The sequence below is a fragment of the Ciconia boyciana genome, chromosome 3, assembly GCF_034638445.1.
Source record: "Ciconia boyciana chromosome 3, ASM3463844v1, whole genome shotgun sequence".
Classification (NCBI taxonomy): Eukaryota; Metazoa; Chordata; class Aves; order Ciconiiformes; family Ciconiidae; genus Ciconia; species Ciconia boyciana.
In genome coordinates this window covers 114,962,828-114,982,351 of record NC_132936.1, presented here as the reverse complement: position 1 = coordinate 114,982,351, position 19,524 = coordinate 114,962,828, and the positions used below count along the sequence as shown (strand labels likewise).

Below are 19,524 nucleotides of genomic sequence, written 5' to 3'. Positions count from 1 at the left end.
GTTGCAGCTGAGGCTCTGCTTCCCCACTGGGGATGAGGGAAATGGGAGCTGCCTGTGGGAGCTTCTAGCACAGCAGTCCTGTGTGCCATTTGCAGGGCAAACCCAAAGCTGTAACCCCCACCCCAGTGCATATAGTCAGTGTGCCAGGGGTGCAGGTAAATGGCTTTGGCCCTAGCTAGCCCAGTGCAGCCTCTGGTACCAGCTCCCTCCTGTACACCCTGTGCACTGGCAAGACCGACCTTTCTGCCATGGGCAGGTTGCCTCCATGACAGTGCCAGCTGCAGGGGACCACATCCCATGAAGCCACAGCTGGGGAAGGCCAGCATGGCTTCAGGTGTCATGGCCTGAACTTGTTGCAACCTGAACCCACAGGCATGGAGTAGTCACAAGTCAGCCAGAAGTCAAACCAGCAAGTGTTCTGGTTGTTTTAATGAGTTGGTGTCACACAGGGGAGTACTGGTGCACTACACAGCACTATGGGTGTTAAACTCTGACCCCAGCACCAGGAGGGACACACAGAGCAGCATGACCCAGCTGTGGAGGGACACAAGAGATGTGATACATGTTCACCCCCTGGGTAGCACCCAGCATACAGCTGTGCCTGGTGAGCCAAGAGCCTGCTTGGGGCCTACGGGCCCAGCAGGGTCAGCCACCCCACTGTGGCAGGTACAGCCCTCTCTATGCAGATATAGAGGCTAAAAATCCCTGGAGTGGCTTGGTTACTGGGCTTTTAGTTAACAAAGAGGCATGGGAGGAGGCTACGGCAAGCTCTGTGGCAAGGAAACGGCTGATCCCAGGTCCTCTCTCCTGTTTGTGGCACAGAGAGTTTGACATTGGTGCCTGCACTGGGGCCAGCTGCTTTAACAGCCAGCCCCATCTTCTCTAGGCATTACGGGGGAAGGGAGTGACTGGAGGGGCAGGCACTGGCCTCTCCCTCCCCTGGCTTTGGGGCTGGCAGACCCACTGGAGGAGGATGCAGGACATGCTCTGTGTTGGCTAAACCTGCTTGTGGGGAGGCTAGGCCAGGCTGCATGCAGGGGGAGAGGGGAGGATGTAGTTGGGAAGCCCTTGTTAAGCATAGAGCGCAGCTGTGGAAGACTTATCTGTGGTCATCTCACTAAAAGCACTATGCAGCACATGCAGGCTGGATACATGGGTACAAACACAGGGTCCTTTCTCCTCTCCCCCAGCTCCTGTTCCTCAGTCAGGGCTGCTCCTCAGAGCATCCTTCTTACCCCCCTGAGGGAAGGGCCTTGTTTCTGCAGAGCTGAGCCCATCTGACTGGTGGTGAAATGCAGGTGAGGCCTCCTGGGCTGGGAACCCATCCCTCCTTCCTTCCCTCTGTGCTTCCTTCCCTCTGTGCTTCAATCCCGGGGGAGGTTGGGTGGGGGGATTTTTGTGGCAGATGGCTCTACGCCCCAGATCTCCTGGGCATACTCCATGATGGTTCTGTCACTGGAGAACTTGCCCGAGCATGCAATGTTCCTGATGACTTTCTTAGTCCACTCCCGGGGGTCCTGGGAAGAGGAGAGGCAATGTCAGCAGTCAGTCCCTCACCTGGCTCTGTCCCAGCTTGCAGCCTTGCAGGGCCCTGGCTATGCATGCTTGGCCGGTTTAAACACCGGCTGCCAAAGCAGCACAACCTGCCTCACCCTGCCCCATGCCCATGCGATGTGTCTGTAAGAAGGGCTCTGCAGGAGCACGCTCATCCCAGCTCCCCCCAGTGTCCCTGCTGCACTGCCATGGCCAAAGACCCTGTCCCTCCCCCTCAATCGTGGGCAGCTCTTACCATGAACAGCTGGTCCACTTGGCCTTGGCATTTAATGTAGGCCTCGTAGTCGGCAAACACTTTAAACCTGAAACCCAAAGTAGGGTAAGGTTGGGGTTTGCCTGCTGTAGGGTCCCAGCCTGGCAGGACAGGGCAGCACAGACATCTTCCCGTGGGCAGGCAGGGCTTAGCCCCTGTGCAGGGGGACCCAGGCCAGCTGGGAAGGAGGCCTGGGCAGGCTAAGAGCAGCCTACCAAAGGGGATGCTTGCCAGGACTAACCTGTCATGGTACATGAGCATGTTCACAACGTCCCTGAAGCAACCGGGGTCTCGAGGGGAGAAGAAACCGCTGCTGATCTGGTCGATAGCCTGTCGCAGCTCTGGCAGGCGCTCGTAGTACTCCCGTGCGTTATACCTGTGCCCAGCAGAGACAGGCTGCAGGGACTGATGCTCTCCCCTGGGGCCCAGCACCCGGAGAGCAGGAATGGACGTGTCTGGGGCAGGGAGGGCAGGCGAGGATGTCGTATGGCTCCTGAGTGAGGAGCCTTGTTCCTGGGGCTGTGTCCATCAGAGCACCCTGCTAGTGGCTCCGAGACCAGTCGCAGTGCCTGAAACACTCTGTGCCCAGGCTCACGTCCCATTCACAATCATTGTGCTCTGGGCGAACTGCTTGGGCTGAATCCTTGATGGACCAACCAGTGACCAGCCCAGGGCCGAGGCTGCCTCCAGCCTCCTGCTTTTTTCTGCTCCAGAGCTGCCCAGGGAGGAGGGTGTCCCTCCCAGAGATCATGGCTCTCCCTGCCAGAGCTGTGACCTGTATCCCCATCTGACAAGCCCTGGCACGCATTGGGCTCTCCCCAGCACCAACCCTTGGTGATCCAGGGCTTCCACGTCCTCCACCCGCATGCCAAAGATGAAGAGGTTTTCTTCGCCTGCCTCCTCAGCCATCTCCACATTGGCTCCGTCCATGGTACCAATGGTGAGGGCCCCGTTCACCATGAACTTCATGTTGCCGGTGCCTGAGGCCTCTGTGCCAGCTGTGGAGATCTGCTGGGAGAGATCCGCTGCCGGGATCACTGCCAGGTGCAAGAGAGGTAGGAGTTAATCCTTGGCACACTGCAGCTCCCCACAACCTGGGTCCAGGACAACAAAACAACCCTGGGCATCTGCTAGTGGCCCTGCTGACCTCAACCTCAGCCCAAACAGCGCAGCTCTGGAGCCAGAGCCGGGCTCAGCCCTGCCACAACCCCATGCAGCTGCTGTCACTCCTGCGTGAAGCTGGCTCCCTGCCCTGTGTGGAGCCCTCAGGCCCTTCCTAAGGGAGAGCCAGGTGACCTGCCATGACAGCCTCTCAGGCCAGCCTGTTTCTGGGCTCAGCTGGGACATGCCCACCTCCTGATGTGTGCTTACACAAAACCAGACGTACCCTTCTCGGCCAAGGATACCCGGTAGTTCTCCAGGAAGATGACTTTCAGCCTGTCCCCCACATAGGGATCGTTGTTGATGACCTCACCGATGGATGTGATGAGTTTGATGATCATCTTGGCCATGTGGTAGCCAGGGGCCGCCTGAAGAAGAGCAGCCCAGAAATGGTGAAGGCTTTTAAGGAAGGGAAAGCATGAGAGGTGCCAGTGCGGGTCCTCACCACGGGGAGAATCTGGGTCTCACCTCTGCTGCTCACATGGATCAGCAAAAACACCCTACTGGGAGGAGAAGTCCTGAGCCACAGGGAAAGAGTGATGGGGCCTTGTGCAGTCTGATTAGTCCATGAAGGTGCCTCCTGAAGAGCCAGCAGACACATGCTGGCTAACCTACACTGGGCCTGGCAAAGCCACAGAAAGGGGACAGCACCTTCCCCACATCCCCACTGAGCCATGCACGCACTGAGTCTGGAACGCGTGTTACCTTTCCTCCAATCATAATAGTCCTGGGCACAAAGGATTTGGATGGATTGCTTCTGATGCCTGAAAGAGCAGAGCATAACACAACCAAAGTGAAGATAAACTGGACAGAGTTTATTGCGTGCATCAGAGGTGGACTGGGATCCCAGCCCATGTCACGTGGACCCAGCTAATTTGCAGGACCCTGAAGCCCAACCAGACATCTGCCAGAGCTGTGCTGGGCGAGCTGTGCAAAGTTCTCCGAGAACTACTCAAGCCAGCACGATGCAGAGCTCCAATGACTTGCCTCCCTTTGGGAATGGGCAGGGGCCCCAAGCATGCACTGGGGAGTGGGGTTTTAACTTGCACCAGGCCATTCCTAACACCTGCAGTACAGGTGTGGGGGTTACCTGGGCCCTGAGACCCAGCTGGGCTGGAGACATGGGCTGTGAGCTTTTCCTCAGAGCTCTGTATGACCCTTCAGACACTGTCTTCCTTCCCAGAGAGAAGCCCTTCATGACAGGAGGGCAGAGCTACACTCAGGAGTCCTTGTCCACCAGCTGGCATACTTTTACACGGGAACCCTGGCAGTGAGACGCTGCGGGGACACCCCTTGCCTACCAGCCCAGGCAGGACTTACGGTTGTAGAGGGTGATAGCATGCAGGCAGTTCAGCAGTTGCCGCTTGTACTCATGGATTCGCTTGACCTGAACATCGAACATGGACGAAGGGTTGATCTTGACCTTGTACTGTTCCTCCAAGTAGGCTGCAAACTTCAGCTTGTTCTCCTGGCAAGAAAATCTGATGAGGAACAGGCATGGGTTTCCAGGCCTTGTGTCAGAAGTGAGCGTTCGCTGCTGGGATGTTCCTGGTAGCGTGGTGCCTTTAGCCTTCTTCCCCCCCCACCCCACCTCTAGTGCACATTACCTGTTTGACTTTTGCCACATCCCTGATAAAAGTCTCATTATTGATGAAATCCAGTAGCTTCTGCAGCTGGCTCAGATCTGTGATAAAGCCTTCCCCGATTTTCTAAAAGAACAAATCAAGAGAGGGATGTGCCACCTGTGAGACACCTCACCAGTCCACAACTGCACTTCCCCAACGTAGATGCCACAGTGCAGTTGGGAATTGGAAGAGGCACTCTGGCCAAGAAAAGGGGCACAGTTTCTTATGGCAAGGTTATTTTTCTGTGTCATCAGGGAGCCCAAAGGTACAGAGGAAACAGGGCACTTGCAAAAACCCAAAAAAGTCCCTCTTAAGGAGCTTTAGAGGGAGGATGTGTGCACATGTACCAGGGCCTCTAGGCAGCTGGAGAAACTGATGGGCAGGATGTAAAGATACAGTTAATTGCAGGATGTTATTGAGCTGTGGCATGTCACAGAGTGAAGCAAAAACCTGTGCTAAGGGGCCTGGTAAACAAAGGAGACAGAACTGAGGCTGTGAAGCTGCGTGCTTTTGCAGATAACCCATTTCACACACCATAGTACTACCTGACAGGTTGTGCGTAGCCACTGTGAGGGCAGGGAACCAGATCCAAATTTCTGCAACTTTTTGGCCAACTCTTCATCACCAACTTTAAAGCCCAGCCAATCTCACACCTACATGTGCAACAGGCGTGCTCCTCCCATACTGTCCTCACTCACACCCGCCAAGCATTAGCCTCAGGTCTGATGAGACCACATGAAGAGGTGATCAGAAGCGAACAGATCACACTCAGCCCCTCACTTCAGGTGCTTGCGACTCACCTCAGCAATAACATCGGCCAGTCCCGGGTTGCACAGCAGGAGCCAGCGCCTCGGTGTGATCCCGTTTGTCTTGTTCTGAAACTTTTCCGGCTCCAGCTCATAGAAATCCTTGAACCTGGAACACCAGGGAGCTCTGAACCACCCACTACCACCCAGAGCTTCAGCTGGGCCCACACTGCATGTGCTCCTGACTCACAGGGAGATCCACAGAGACTGTCCTAACAAGTGTGAACTCTCTATGCTGCCTCTCACCCCCTTCCTCAGCCATAATGCCAAGGGTTTCACCAGCTCCAAAGGGAGATGTTAGTGCAAGTTAGACCTTGCGCGCATGTGAATGAGACAGTCTCCCCAGCCTGCCATGCCCAGCAGGGCAACCAAAGCAGACTTTGACACCTGATCGCTCCAGCTAGCCCCCTAGGCTTGCAGGCAAAGCCCAGTGAGTGGAGAGGGTGCGTGCCTTGGTTCTCCCCCCAACTCACACTGAGTTCTTCACAATGTCAGAGTGGATGCGGGCCACGCCGTTGACTGCATGGGAGCCAATCACACAGAGATGTGCCATGTTAATACGTTTGCAGTCTCCTTCCTCGATCACCGACATCCTCCGGAGACGGTCAATGTCCCCTGGGTAGAGAGCTGCCACCCGCTGCAGGCAGGCAGGCAGAGAAACATTAGCAACCCAGCCATAGGACCTTGGAACATTCCCATCCTAAAAGTAGCCAGATCAAGACCCCCAGAGTTCCCACACCCTGTGACCAGCCCAGTCCCTTACATCCAGATGCATTTGATTGAGGGCATAAATGATCTCTAGGTGACGTGGCAGCAGCTTTTCAAACATGGAGACCGGCCAGCGTTCCAGGGCTTCAGGCAGCACAGTGTGGTTGGTGTAGGCGCAGGTCCGTTTCGTGATCTCCCAGGCCTGCGTTACAGACAGCAGGTTAACGCGCGTGTGTCCAGGCCAGGAGGGGAAAGGAAACCCCATGTGAGGACAGGACAGCAGCTCTTTCCCCTGCAAGGTTCGGCATGGACCTCCCAGCTCTGCTTACCTTGTCCCAATCCACTTTCTCCACATCCACCAGGATCCGCATGAGCTCTGGGATGGACAGGGCAGGGTGGGTGTCATTTAGCTGAATAGCCACCTGCAACACAGACTTGCTGGGCTCAGATCTGGCAGTGATAGGACTGGGACAGTATCCCACATGCATGGGGTTGGGGTGAGGGTCAGCCCCAAGCGTCTTCTCATGGCACATACCCCAGAAACAGACAGAGCTCCCAGGAATGGAGCTATTCAACCTTTGCAAGTTTTGCTCCAAATTGCAAATTTTTCCCTGGGAAAATAGGCCTGGGAGATCACCTGTTTTCCAACCCAAATTGCCAGGATCTTTGTATACATGCCCCACTTGGTCCTGAGCATCCTGCTCTCCCTCATGATGGGCAGGTCTGGCTGAAACACCCCCAGCCCCTCTCTGCCCACAAACTCACCTTGTCTGGGAAGGTTTCAAAGCATGTTCTCACAGGGTCTCGACAGCCAAATTTGGAGGACTTAAAGCGGCGGATGATGTCTTGGAGGGTAGCAGCCACCACAAAGTACTCCTGTTTCAGCCGCAGCTCCTTGCCTTCAAAGAACTGCAAGTGGGGGGACCACAGCCATCAGTGCTGCAGCCGCCATCCCCAGTGGGCAGCCAAACCCCTGGAGATGCTCCTATCCACTCTGACAGGCTTCCCAACAGGCCTCACAGGTTCAGCACCTCATCAGGGGAAATGTGGATGTTTCTTATACCACCTCTGATGGGGCAGCAGCTGTAGGGACCGACAAGGGGCTTGGCATCCCAAACAGCTGCCTCCAGAGGGCAACAGAACCTGCCACATCCATGCTACTCCTACAGAGCAAGCACAGCTCCCGCCCTCACTCCAAGACCTTTTGCAGGGTTTTTGGACCAAGGATTTTTAGACTCCCTGCAATAGCCAGGAGCCAGTGTCTCTGGACACACCACCTGCCTCCCCTGCACACTTACACTTCACGCTGGTCTATTTTAAAACACCAGCAGGAATGAGAGGGTGGGGGTAAAGTGCAGGAGATGAGCTTTTTCCAGCACAGATGCTAATCCATGACTAGATAGTGAAGGCTCTTCCCTTTTGGATCCGGTGCCCAGTGAGTGCATGGCCTGGGACAGTCCCTGCAGTGAGAAATCCCTTGAACTGGGGATGGAAACAAGTCCTCTCTCATGGCTGCCTCTGAATTGACAACTTACTTTTGCAAAGGGTAAGCCATGTAAATTGGCAACTGCCTTGAATTTGAAGGAGTAATATGTCTTCCCCTCCTTACAGCAGGGAACAGAGCAGCTATACAATATGGGCCAGACTCTCAGCTGCCATCAGTCAGCAGAGATCCTCTGGAGCCAGCAGAGCTGTGTCTGTTCACTGAGAATTACAGGGCCAGCCTATTGTATTAAAAATCCTCAAACCAGAACAATAAACATCAGGTGGCCATGACCTTCCAGTGCTTGCAAACAAGGAGATATAACTACAGGGAGGATGATCCTGAGCAACAGGGAAGAGAGGCAAGAGAGTCACTCACGTTGTCATTTGGGTACAGGACTCTGGATATGTTTTCTGCCAGGTTTCTGTCCAACACCGCCTCAATATAGTCACCCACATTGACTGCAGCAAGAGAGAAATACACACAGCACTGCAGCAGCTGTAGAGATTCAGGCAGGTCCCTGATACTGAGCTTCTCCCTCTTCTCTCGTAGAGAGATTTGTAACAGGCTGGTATTAATGAAGTACAAATGGGAATGTACATGTGTGAAAGGCACCAGAGAGACAGGAGGAGATGGTATAAGACAAAGGCACATCTCCATGCAGTTTCTCAAGACACACATATCAGGAAGGACAGACAGAAACTGAAGACAGATAGCAGCCAGAGAAGGCAAAAAAAAGGAAGTGAGTGACCAGCCATCTTGCTTAAGGACTAAGGAGAAATGGGGCAGGGCAAAGGAGCACAAAGACCACAATCACACTCAACTCCTAAAGGGTACAAAAGGCTCATCCGAAACCCAGCTCGCATCTGCCAGTCAAGAATTGAGGAGACATTATGAGGACTCAAGAGCCATCACCCCTTGTCCCACACAAGTTCTCCTGGCAGGGCTGCTTGGACACATACACCTCTACACTTGCCAGTATGGAAGAATAAATCAAATCAGTCTAGCCTAAAACTCTCCCCTTCTGTAACAGCTTAGCACTGACGTTGGTATGTTGGTTGCGCTGTATCTGCTGTTCAGCACTACAATTAGAGCCTGAAAAATGCACTAGAGAGGTCACACGTAGACCCAAAGGAAACCAACAGTAAGGTGGGCTGTGCTGCTCTTTTCCTTCAGCACTAAGGGATGATGCTGCACAGAAATGACCCTCCATGGCAAGTGTGGGTTTGCAGCTTATTTGGTGATGTGGGGAATGCAGCGGCAGGTGGTCTATCACTTGGGGAAGACACAGGGCAGGTTTTGAGAGCGTGATAAACATGATGGGGATGGAAGGAGGATGGATAGGTGTCCTGGTGCATGAGGGCTCTGGAAGTGGTTGGAGGTAGTGTGATGCATGGATGCGTACACAGCGCTGTGTTTTGGAGGTAGCCAGGAGGTATGGATAAAGCAGGCCAGATGGGGAGTGCTGTGCCAGGTGCTATGCACACAAGAACTACCAGGTCCCAGCCTGGCCAGAAGAGAGGCGGTGGAGGAATAGCACTTACACTCTTGGAGGTTGAAGTCATTGGGTGCTTTTGCAGACCACAGCCTCATGGTGTTTACAGTGTTGTTCTTGTATCCTGGCACTGGCGTGTCGTAAGGCATAGCAAGGACAACCTGCAAAAGGACAACCAGTGTTCCCCTCTGATTAGCAGCACGGTAGCCTCAGAGAAGGTGGGAAAGTGGCTGAAACCTCTGCAGGAAGAACCCAGAGGACACAGACAGCTCCTGGCTGTGGTAAAAATCTCACCTCACTAAAACACACCTGCTGAGCTTCACAGACTTCCCTGCTATCATGGGCACTTCCGGCACCCACTGGCAAAGCGTTAATAGGAGAAGCAGAGCAGTCTGGAGCTTTACTGACAAACCGGAGTTACAAGCCCATCAATTAAATGTAAAAGAGAGTTGCAAGCAACCTGCCGACCTTCCTATACCAACTGGCGTACCTATTAGTTATTCACCAGAGCACTGCAAGCATCCTCAGCTGTCCACTGCGATTCTGTCTGTGCTGGGGTAGGGCCAGGGCAGCTGGGACCTTTGTGCTTCCATCTGTGATCAACTCCACAGCCTGAATTCTGCCCTTTAGCCTTCTGCAGCCTGCCAGGACCAAACCCTACCACCGCAGCACCATTCCCAGAGCAATTCACCCAGTGTTCAAGGTTTGTTGAACCTCCCTGAGTAAATCCACTGAGACCACCAGCACTCAAACTGAACATGTGTGCAAAACTATTAGTGCAGTCTATGGATGATGCTTAAGCATCAGGATGCTGCACACATGGCTACAGGGAGTAACACTAGGGCTCCCAGCTCAGGTTACACTAGCCAGGCAAGGCATGGGTGTGCTTCCAAGCTTGGTGCTCCAGCTCACTGCTGTGCCAACATCTGTGTGCCTCCAGACCTGCTGAGCAGCAAGGCAAGGCACCCCGACCTCAGCCTGGAACAAAAGGCTGAGTGCCTATGACAGCAGAGCTGAATGGTGCTTGCAGAGCAAGGCCCTGATCCTGCAGTACGGAGCCTGGGCCGCCTCTCTGACGCTGGCAAAAGGAGCCAGCATCCTGCTGAACAAGTCAGTGTGTACTGGCGTAACAGCCCGGCAGCCAGAGGCTGTCCCCAAGCAAAGATGCGAGAGGCAGCAGAGAACTGAAGGAGCTGTGCTCACAGGCCAGGGAAAACCCAGGCAGATCAGCATGTTGGCCCTGAACAGCCTCTTTGTGCCGGCGTCAGCAACACCTCCCCTCTGGGGAGAATCAGCAAGAGCTCAGGCTCTCAAAGCTGCTATTCCCAACTCCAAACATGGAAGCAAGCAGAAAGCCTGCCCTGCCTGAGCCACAGGACTGGGGCACACGTCACATGAACTGAGTGATGCTATATTTGGAGACTGCGTCTTTGGCTTTTTTGAGCCTTTCTAACTTGTTCCCCTAATGGCACTATCTGAAAATTCACCTCCTTGTAGGAAGCAGTGTTTCCACTGCACTGCTTGGGATCCCTGAAACCCCAGACTACCGCCAGGGTCAGAAGAGGAGCACAATGAAAGGCAATGGCCCTCGGTTCCCAAGTGGATGTCTGCTTCCCCAGAGAGCTCTGACATGATGCCTCCATGCTGTTCATGGGGCTGCGGTGTTGAACCCCTGCACTGTGTGTGTCCTGGGAATGGCCTAGGTCACTGCACAGCCTTTGACAGCCAGGGTCCCTGGAAAAGGACCTGGTTTATTTCTCCTCTGAGCGGGCCCAGGTGACTCTGCAGCTGAGCTTCAGCTCTTGGTGCTGAAGAGAATGGCTTGGCTTTATGACTGTGCACTCCTGGGATGGACAGAGCTAGCTCATCACGCTGAAAGACCCTTGAACATCATGGGAACAAGGCTAGGTCATGTCCCTGAATCCCAGAGAAATTCATAGTCCTTCCTCCTTCCGCCATCCTGGGCAGCGCTTAGACAGGAGAGGCTGAAATACCTTCAATCCTCTTAATAAATCTGTCCCTCTTTAAAGCTTGCCTTCCTCAGCTGTAAGACTGGAACGCATTTACGATGCAGCAGCCTGTGCTCTGAGCAGGCACATGCTCCTGAAGCACAACATTACCTCGCCAACTAGGGGAGGCTGAAGAAGCATTTGCTCGCCACGATGCCGCAAAACAAGGCCTCCAGGCAGACTGGAGACTTGAAACCATGCCTCCAGCCTCCCCTGACAGCACTCTACCCATCAGGCTGGTCTGGGAAAGAGGAACTTGCTCTGATCATGGGAGTTGCTTAAACCCACAGGACTGCTCCATGGCCACCCCACAAGATGAATGTCCACCCACAGCACCAGTGCCAGAACCACCTGCAAAACCACTGGGTTTGAGTGAGTGGTAGCCAGGAGCAGTGCGGAAGGAGTCTAGCACAGCTGCCAGGGATACAGTCCTCCTCCAACATAGATCCGTGCAAGACTGTGGGGCTTCACCCTGGAGATCAGTAGAGAACGAGGCCCCAACTGATCTAAGTTACAGCTGTGACTGAATATCATCCCTCTTTTTCCTCAAATCCTGCTGCAGCTGTAGCCAACAAAGTCATCTTTGTAATTGCAAGGGTAGCAGAGAGAGTTTTGCCAGACTGGGAGAGAAGCAAAGTCTGACCACCTCAGGCAGCCTGGGGACAGACTCTCCCCCTCCACGCTACCCCGGCCCATCCTCCCCCAGCCCAGCACCAAGGGGGATGTTGGTACCTGAGTGTCAATCCACTTCACACCCTCAGGGGTGTGATCCACGCGGCCGTAGAAGTGCACGGGGAGCATGTACTCTGGGCGAGCTTTCTCCCAGGGATTGCCATAGCGTAGCCAGTCATCGGCCTCCTCCACCTGCAAGAGGCAAACAGGGCTCAAGTGATGGCTTGTGTCTCCAAGTGTAGGCTAAACTAGGCTCTCCAAATGGAGGCCAGTTGAAAAGCCAAGCTTTAGTAAGCTGGCTTTAAAAATGGATATGCAGAGGCCTCTAGAGGACAGCTGGGCTTTTCGAAACATGGATGACTACATCCCAGCTGGTATAAATAAACCAGCCTCTGTGGGCTTTGCAGAGCTGTACAGGTTTAAACCATACAAACTCCACAGACCACTGCACTCAGTCTGTCTCGAGGCCTTTACATCCAGTTTGACTGCGATAGTGGGATATGTGGGATGTGGTTCCCTAGAAGGTCATCGGTGCTGTTCCTGGCCACAAACCACCCCCTGTAACCCAGGTCTTGCTAACTGCTCTGCCCTCTGCCAGGATTTCTCCTCTCTGCTCGTAACAGCGCCAATGGGCGTGAAGTGCATTCAGCAGAGCCATCAAGGCTGATGTGCACCAGAAACCAGAGGGGCAGAGGCACATGGAGAGATGCTCTGTGCCTGCAGGCATTTTGCTGCCAGGCCGGGGGCAGGTCTGAGCCACAGCCCAGTATTGCCACCACCCCTGTTCTTCTTTAAGTAACATTAAGGCAATTACAGCAGATGCTTTTTCCCCTGTTTTCACCATTTATAGGGCCTAGCATTGCAGCTTCTTTGTGGGGAAGGAGGAAAAAACAACCCTCAAACCTCTCACCCTCCCTGACTCATGGAGAGCTATTTTAAGGGGAAAAAAGGTCCTTTTTGCTCAGAAGCAAGGCAAGTCTCCTAATGGAAACCATTTCCAGACGTACACTAGGGAAAACAGCCAGCTGGGGCAGTTTTTTACCGTATTTTCACTTGCAAAATATTATGATCATTAATGCTACAGCAGAGCCCCTGTTTAAGCCCCCGCTGCCAGTCTCACAGGGAACCCGCAGGAGCAGCAGCACCCCAGGCACTTGCATGTGCTCCATCATGTTCAAATTCATCCTCCACCAGACACCTTCATGAGGTGTTTAGCCACATCTCCATCCTTAGCCTGACTCCTTGCCCACTCACTGCCAGGCTGGATGGGACTCTTGTTGCAGCTGTGCTCTGGAGCCCTGGGCAGGGAGACCTCTGCCCTGTGGGCAGCCGTGCCCTGTGGGCTCAGCTCCAACACCATCATGCAAGGTTGGTGACTGGCGTGGATGAGCTTGCATGTGTCCCTGGGTTAGCACCTGCCGCACACGCAGCCCACTGCCCTCATCACTTCTCTTTGCTCAGGTGGTCACAGCCCTAGGGTCAGCACAAGCAGTAGGAAGTGACAGCCCATTTGGCACCAGGTGGTGGGCCCAAACGCCCAGTTTATGAACAGCTCAAGGCACTGCAGTGCTGTTTGTGTGGCCAGGCCTTGTCCACAGGCAGAGGTGGCCACGGCAGCGTGAAACAGGAGGAGAAAGGGTGACTTGAGTTTGCCAATGTACCTGCCAGCCGTCGACAATCTTCTGATTGAAGATACCGAACTCGTAGCGGATGCCGTAACCATATGCTGCCAGCCCCAGAGTGGCCATGGAGTCCAGGAAGCAAGCTGGAAGAGCAGAGCATGGTCATGCTGCAAGGAACCTCACCCCTCGCTCACTGCACCTGCTACAGCGTGCTGTGCATGGGGGTGAGGAGCTGCCACAACCAATGCCACTGGAAACATTTACTACTCAGAGGAAATCCATATGCAGTAGACCCTATGTAGTAGATCCATATGCAGTAGATCCATATGCATATGCATCCCCATGCACCATCCATGCACATCGGGGTGGACCCCATCCACCACAAACACCCCAAAGTTGTTGGTGACAAGGACAGGTCACCAAAAACCCAAATCCAGCCTTGTCACAGTCAGAGCTCTTCTAAACTTGCCCAAGGTGCCTGTGTCTTGCTCTAAGCCTACCTGCCCGGTAAAGCAGGGCTTCTGACCCCGACTTGCTGCTCCACCAGCTACTTTGCTATTATTGCTTTCAAAGCAAACCCTTCCAGCCCTCAGTCTGGAGCAGCTTTGGTAAAGATCAGCCCCAGCATTTCCTCTGCATTGGGGAGCTCTCATCTCCAGCAGTCCCGTGGGACACGCAGACTGCAATAGCAGTCAACAATCTGCCTACGTGAGAGCTGCTTGGGTGCCTCTGAAAAGTGAGAGATTTCACAGGGAGGTGAGGAGAAAGGCTCCAGACAGCCTCTTTCAGCCACAGCCTCGCCTGCTGTGCTGCAGACCACACAACTACATCTCCTGGATGCTCTCACTGGGGAGGGGGCTCGTTTCTGGCCAGCCAGGAGCAGGCGGGAGGGTACCACGCTGCTGAAGGGCTGTGGGGTGGATGCGGGCTGAGGTCTGCATGCTGTCCTGCTGCGGTGCCGGCGGTGAGGGCGTGACAGCCTCCAGCCAGGCCACGCTCGGTCCCCGTGCACTCTGTGTGAGGAGGGGGCTCCCCTCTCCCCATATTACCTGCCAGGCGGCCCAGGCCTCCGTTTCCCAGCCCAGCATCTTCTTCGATTTCTTCCAGCTCCTCCAAGTCCAAACCCAGCTATGGGGGAAAGAGCCACAGCAGAACATGTCACCACCCAAAGCCCACGCCCTGGGGCTGCTCTCCAAGGAGGGCAAACACAGATCCCAAAACAACCCACACCACAGGAAATTAAACCCACGGGGGTCTCTGCATCCCCCCACCCTCCCCTCCCCACAAAGCATCTCACCAGCCTCTGGTCACCAGGCAGCCCGATTAATTGGAAAACAATTTAGCCCATCATCAAATGTCACTTTCCCATGAATTAGGTTTCCTTAGAGACCTCAAACAAAACACTCATCTCCTGGCAGCCCCTCACGCCAGGAGGCCCCTCCACCGAACTCGCCGTTGGGGACAGGATGGCAAACGGCCAAGTCGGCACACAAGGGACCACTGAGTCCTGCCCAGGTACGCGCGGCATCCCTCTGCTCACACCCACCCAGTCCTTGAGGAAGGGCACGACCATGCTGGCAGCTGGTTACTGCGGCGTTTGCCGTTACGCTCCGTGCCTTCCCGCATCCTGCCCAGCCTGCCACCGAGCTCCTTGGCCAGAGTCCATAGCTGGAAGTGGTTGTCTCCTCTGCTGCATCTCTCGGGCCATTTGTCCTCTGGCCCAGGGGCTGCTGCTAGATGAAGGTTAAGCATGCCAGCAGCAAGGATTCTCCAGGAGTCAAGAGATGCTGCCTCTCAGAGGGCAGCAGTATCTCACCTCAGTGCCAGGGGGGACAGCGGGGAGTCAAGCCAACACCATGGCTGCTCCCTGAACCGCTCTCCCAGAGCTTCAGCGGTCTGCAACCACAAGCTGGAAAAGCCTCATGGACAGTGTGACAGGGTCACAAAAACTGAGGTGAATTCTCTCAGTGACTGAGCCATGCTGGATACAAGACCTCCCATCCCAGCTGGCCACTGGCCATGACGAGCTACACATGTTGGAGTCTACAGCGAGGGAAGCTTCCGCTCACACATCAGGCCAAATCAGCATGTGGAAAATGCCTTGCAGAGGGACTTGAGGATCCACTCTGAAAAAAGCCAGCCTGCCCTCCAAGGCACGATACCTCAGAGAGGAAACATGTCAGGTCCCTCCCTGGAAATCCATTCCCATCCCTTGGCAGGGAAAATGCTCACCAGGATGTTTCATCAGCAATCGTAGCACCTCATTTTGAGAGACAGTGACAGAACCTAACTTCTGCTAGGAAGTGTAACATGGATCACTCCAGTGGGGTGGGGGGTGGGGGGAGACAGGGGGGGGAAATAAAGCTTTTGGGTGAGAAAGCCCAAAAACTCATACTCTGACAAAAAGGTCACTGTCCTGCTGCAGAGGTGGCTGCAAGCCTAAGTAAGCATGGCCTCACATTTGTGATTGCCTTGGTGGTACTCAGCTGTGTTTTTTCCAGTTTGAACTCATCCGATGACATTTTAATTCAAGCGAATGATCTCCCCCTTTTTCTTCCTTCCCAGTGATTCACTTTTATCTGGCAGCGCTGCTGTGGTGCCTGGTGTAGCTGCATGTATGAACTGTAATTTGGTGTCTGGGTGCTCCAGTTTCCCCTTCTGGCCCAGCTTCCCCCATTAGACTACATCTCCCGTGATAAGCCATCATCTCTCCTAGTAATGGAAAGCTATTTGCAGCCTGGGACTCCCTAGTCTTTTGGGATACTGGGTGTTGCTTTCTGGATACTCTTCTGGATTTTTCCAGCCACTACAGGAAAACAGTGGTTTGAGAAAACCATACTCCAACTCTCAAGGAACCCCAAGGCTCCCCCATGGTCTTCTCTAAGGGATGAAAAACACTAACAGAGAGCCAAGCCTCGCTTTGTTTAGTCAAAATAACACATCCTTAGGAGGAAGCCCTGAGAAATAAAGATACCCAGCCTTCTGCATGGAAAAGTTTGGCCAGTTCCTCAGGGGGACCCCAGTACCCCCAAGACTTCACCTGGTAAATGGCTTCGTCGCAAGCGTTCTGCAGGCCCAGGTTCACCATGGTGTTCTGCAGAGTGCGGCCCATGTAGAACTCCAGGGACAGGTAGTAAATGCGCTGGGGAGGCAAAGCAAGATGCTTACACACAGCACAGCACTTTGCTTTCACCAAAGTCACTTAAAATTAAGAGCAGACCCGAGTGCTTTCCAGAGTAGGGATGCCTTCCCAAACCGGCTCTTGGCGCCTGCTCCTGAACGCCACACACCGCAGTTTGTTTGTCAGAAGGCTCTCATGCGGGATGCTAGCCAACCCTCCGCCGCGCGTCTCCCTGCCAACAGCCTTCTATAGAAAAATCTCGTTGCCTGTTAAGTGTTTCCCTAATTAACTTAGGGCAAGAATTATCTAGGATGCTGAATGGTATATTTATACACTGTCAAGCTCAGCTGAGGTGATGCTTATGCTGGGCTTTTAAAGTTTTCCCATGCTGAGCTGAAGCTGATCCAGAGCCTGCTGAAAGCCGGAGCGAAGCCCCTGCCCCACGCATGCTGGCCCTTTCCTCCTGGAGATTTCCCAGCGCTCCTATCGCAGGGGTCTTCCTGTCCTCCCCGCACCAAGTTTCACACACATATTTCACCCTGTTGAACAACTTGAGTGTCCCACGGGTGGCAGGGTTCCCGGCACAACTGTGCAAGACAGGCTGCTCTGCGGTGACCTTCCAAGTTTCAGAGGAGCTGTGCCTGTGCCACGAATGCTAATGAAAGCCTGTTTGTAGGATGAAAAGCAGGCTGTGCTAACTTTTGCCCTCACTCAGATTTACCGCTATAGATATTTTTATAAATAAACGGGAATTTTTAACAGAGCAATAGGCTGACTTTAAATCGCGCTTCCCCTTGAATCTCTTTCCTTTGTAGCTGGGATCCTTCCCTGCTAAGCAGCAGGATTACCCACTCTGCCACCTCTGCTGGGAGTCTGAAAGGGTCCATCTGTTCCTTAGGGCTCATCGGAAAGACTGAAAACATCACACAGTTGCATAAATACTCTGCCCCTTTCAGTCTCCTGCAGGGATGTGTTTCTAGTGAAAAATCTAAGTGCAGGGGATAGTAAGCAAACCCACTCCAAGCTCCTCTTAGCTTTTATGGGATCTGTACGATCCCTTCTGTTAGTGCAGCATTACGGATCAGAGCGCATTTGTGTGAGTAAGGATAAAAGGGAGAGCTCCACACACTGGCGTAACTCCCAGTGCATGTGCAGCCGTACCGGCGTGAAAGTGCAGTTTCTTGTGTCAAGGCAATATTCATAACCCCGAGAAAAGAGCTGAGTCGGGGAGGCAACTGCCTGCATGCTGGGAAGGTATGTGCCTTTTCTAGTACACACCTGCCCTCTGGGGCTCTCCAGTTAAGTGCTGGATTGGGTTTTAATTCAAAAGGATTAAGGCTGAATAACGTCCCGCAGCCCCCAACATCTCCAGCATTGCCGCCCTGACCTGACAAGTGGGGAGGAGAGAAGGGAGCAGGCCAAGTCCCCCGAGAACCACCAGCTCCCCAGGGTTTGGTAATCTGGGAGAGCTTGTCTGGTTTGCACGAGGCAAGAAACTCCTCTCCAGCCTCAAAGCCGAGCTCCCTGCGGGCTCTGCAGGAGTGAAGCCAGGACATGGCTGTGCTGAGGCATGTGCTGAGACGTGGAGGTGACGATGCCCACAGGGGACACCAGCGCCGTGGTGCGAGTGCAGCACATGGCCACAGTGAAGCATGCAGAGGACCTGGCAGCAGCAAGGCCTGTGTGAGGACACGCTTCACAGGGTGATCACAGGGGACATGGCTGCGACAAGGCACAGGGGGTCACAGTTGTGGGGATGCCTGAAGGGAGACATGGCTGCAGCGAGGCTCATCGGGACAGGGCTGCGAAGAAGCTTGTGGGGACACAGCCATGGTGAACTGCATGAGGGACACGGCTGTGGTGATGCCCATGGGGACACAGCCACGGCAAGATGTGTGTGAGGGACATGGCTGGGGCAAGGCCCACGGGGACACAGCCACGGTGAGGTGCGTGCAGTGGACATGGCCATGGCGATGCCCACAGGGACGTGGCCACAGTGAGGTGCAGAGGGCCACGGCCGTGGCAAGGTGCACACAAGGTCCGTGGCCATGGCGATGCCCATGGGGACACAGCCACAGCGGGGCGCATGCAAGGGATACGGCTGCGGCGATGCCCACGGGGAAGAAGCCACGGTGAGCTGCACGAGGGACACGGCCACGGCAAGGGGCCACGGCTGTGGTGATGCCCAAGGGGACACGGCCACGGCGAGATGCACGCGAGGGACAGGGCCGTGGGGATGCCCGCTGGCCACGTCAGCAGTGACACCCGTCACGCGGACACGGAGACACCCGCGGGGCCGACGGGGAAGGCGCAGCCGCCGCGCCCCTGTCCCCCTCCGCGTCCCCCGGCTTCCCCCCGCGGCGAGGCCGGTCGGGGCTCACCTTGGGGTCTCGCTCGTAGTAGTGCTGCTGGGTGCGGATCCAGCGCCCCACCAGGTGGTCGCGCACCGTGTGGGCCAGCGCGAAGTAGTAGTCGCGGGGGGTGGCGACGTTGCGGTCCTTGACGAGGGTGAAGTGGAGGTGGCGGTTGAAGCTCTTCCGCACCTCCGCCACGTCCCCGAGCCCCGCGATCCCCCGCACGCTGATCTGCTTCCGCCGGTCCCCGTCGCTCAGCGGCGCCGCCATCCCGCCGCCGCCGCCCGGCCGGTTCCGCCGCTGGCTCTGCCGCTGGCTCCGGCTCCGGCTCCGGCTCCGGCTCCGGCTCCGGCTCCGGCTCCGGCTCTGGCTCTGCCGCAGCCGGGGCCGCCGCGCCTGCGCCTCCGCCGCCCGCGACGAGGCGGGGCCCCGCACGGCTGGCGCCCGGCCCGGCCCGGCCCCCGATGAGGGGAGCGGCCGCCCGCCCCTGCCCGGCCCCGCAGCGCCGGGGCGGGCCGCGACACGGCGCGGGGGGCCGGGGCTGCCGCCACCCTGCCGCCCGCCCCGTCCCGTCTCGGCGCCCGCCTCTGGCCCGGGCCCCGGGTGGCGGCGGGGGCGGGCTGATGGGGACGGGCATGGCATAGGGGGCTGGGATAGCTTG

At 55.4% G+C, this 19,524-nt stretch overlaps 1 protein-coding gene across 1 annotated transcript; it reads right to left on the bottom strand.

The window, feature by feature from the left end:
• Positions 1-395: 395 nt before the first annotated feature.
• Positions 396-19,245, bottom strand: PYGB (glycogen phosphorylase B). The gene is made up of 20 exons (XM_072857164.1): positions 18,891-19,245; positions 16,429-16,530; positions 14,438-14,516; positions 13,428-13,531; positions 11,827-11,958; positions 9,135-9,246; positions 7,969-8,051; positions 6,873-7,016; positions 6,437-6,529; positions 6,163-6,309; positions 5,873-6,036; positions 5,394-5,508; positions 4,576-4,677; positions 4,289-4,436; positions 3,674-3,732; positions 3,195-3,336; positions 2,637-2,844; positions 2,049-2,183; positions 1,790-1,856; positions 396-1,517 (listed from the first exon to the last, which is right to left on the bottom strand). Exons 1-20 carry the CDS (start codon positions 19,131-19,133, stop codon positions 1,365-1,367), a joined length of 2,532 nt encoding a protein of 843 aa, XP_072713265.1. The 5' UTR covers positions 19,134-19,245; the 3' UTR covers positions 396-1,364.
• Positions 19,246-19,524: the final 279 nt, after the last annotated feature.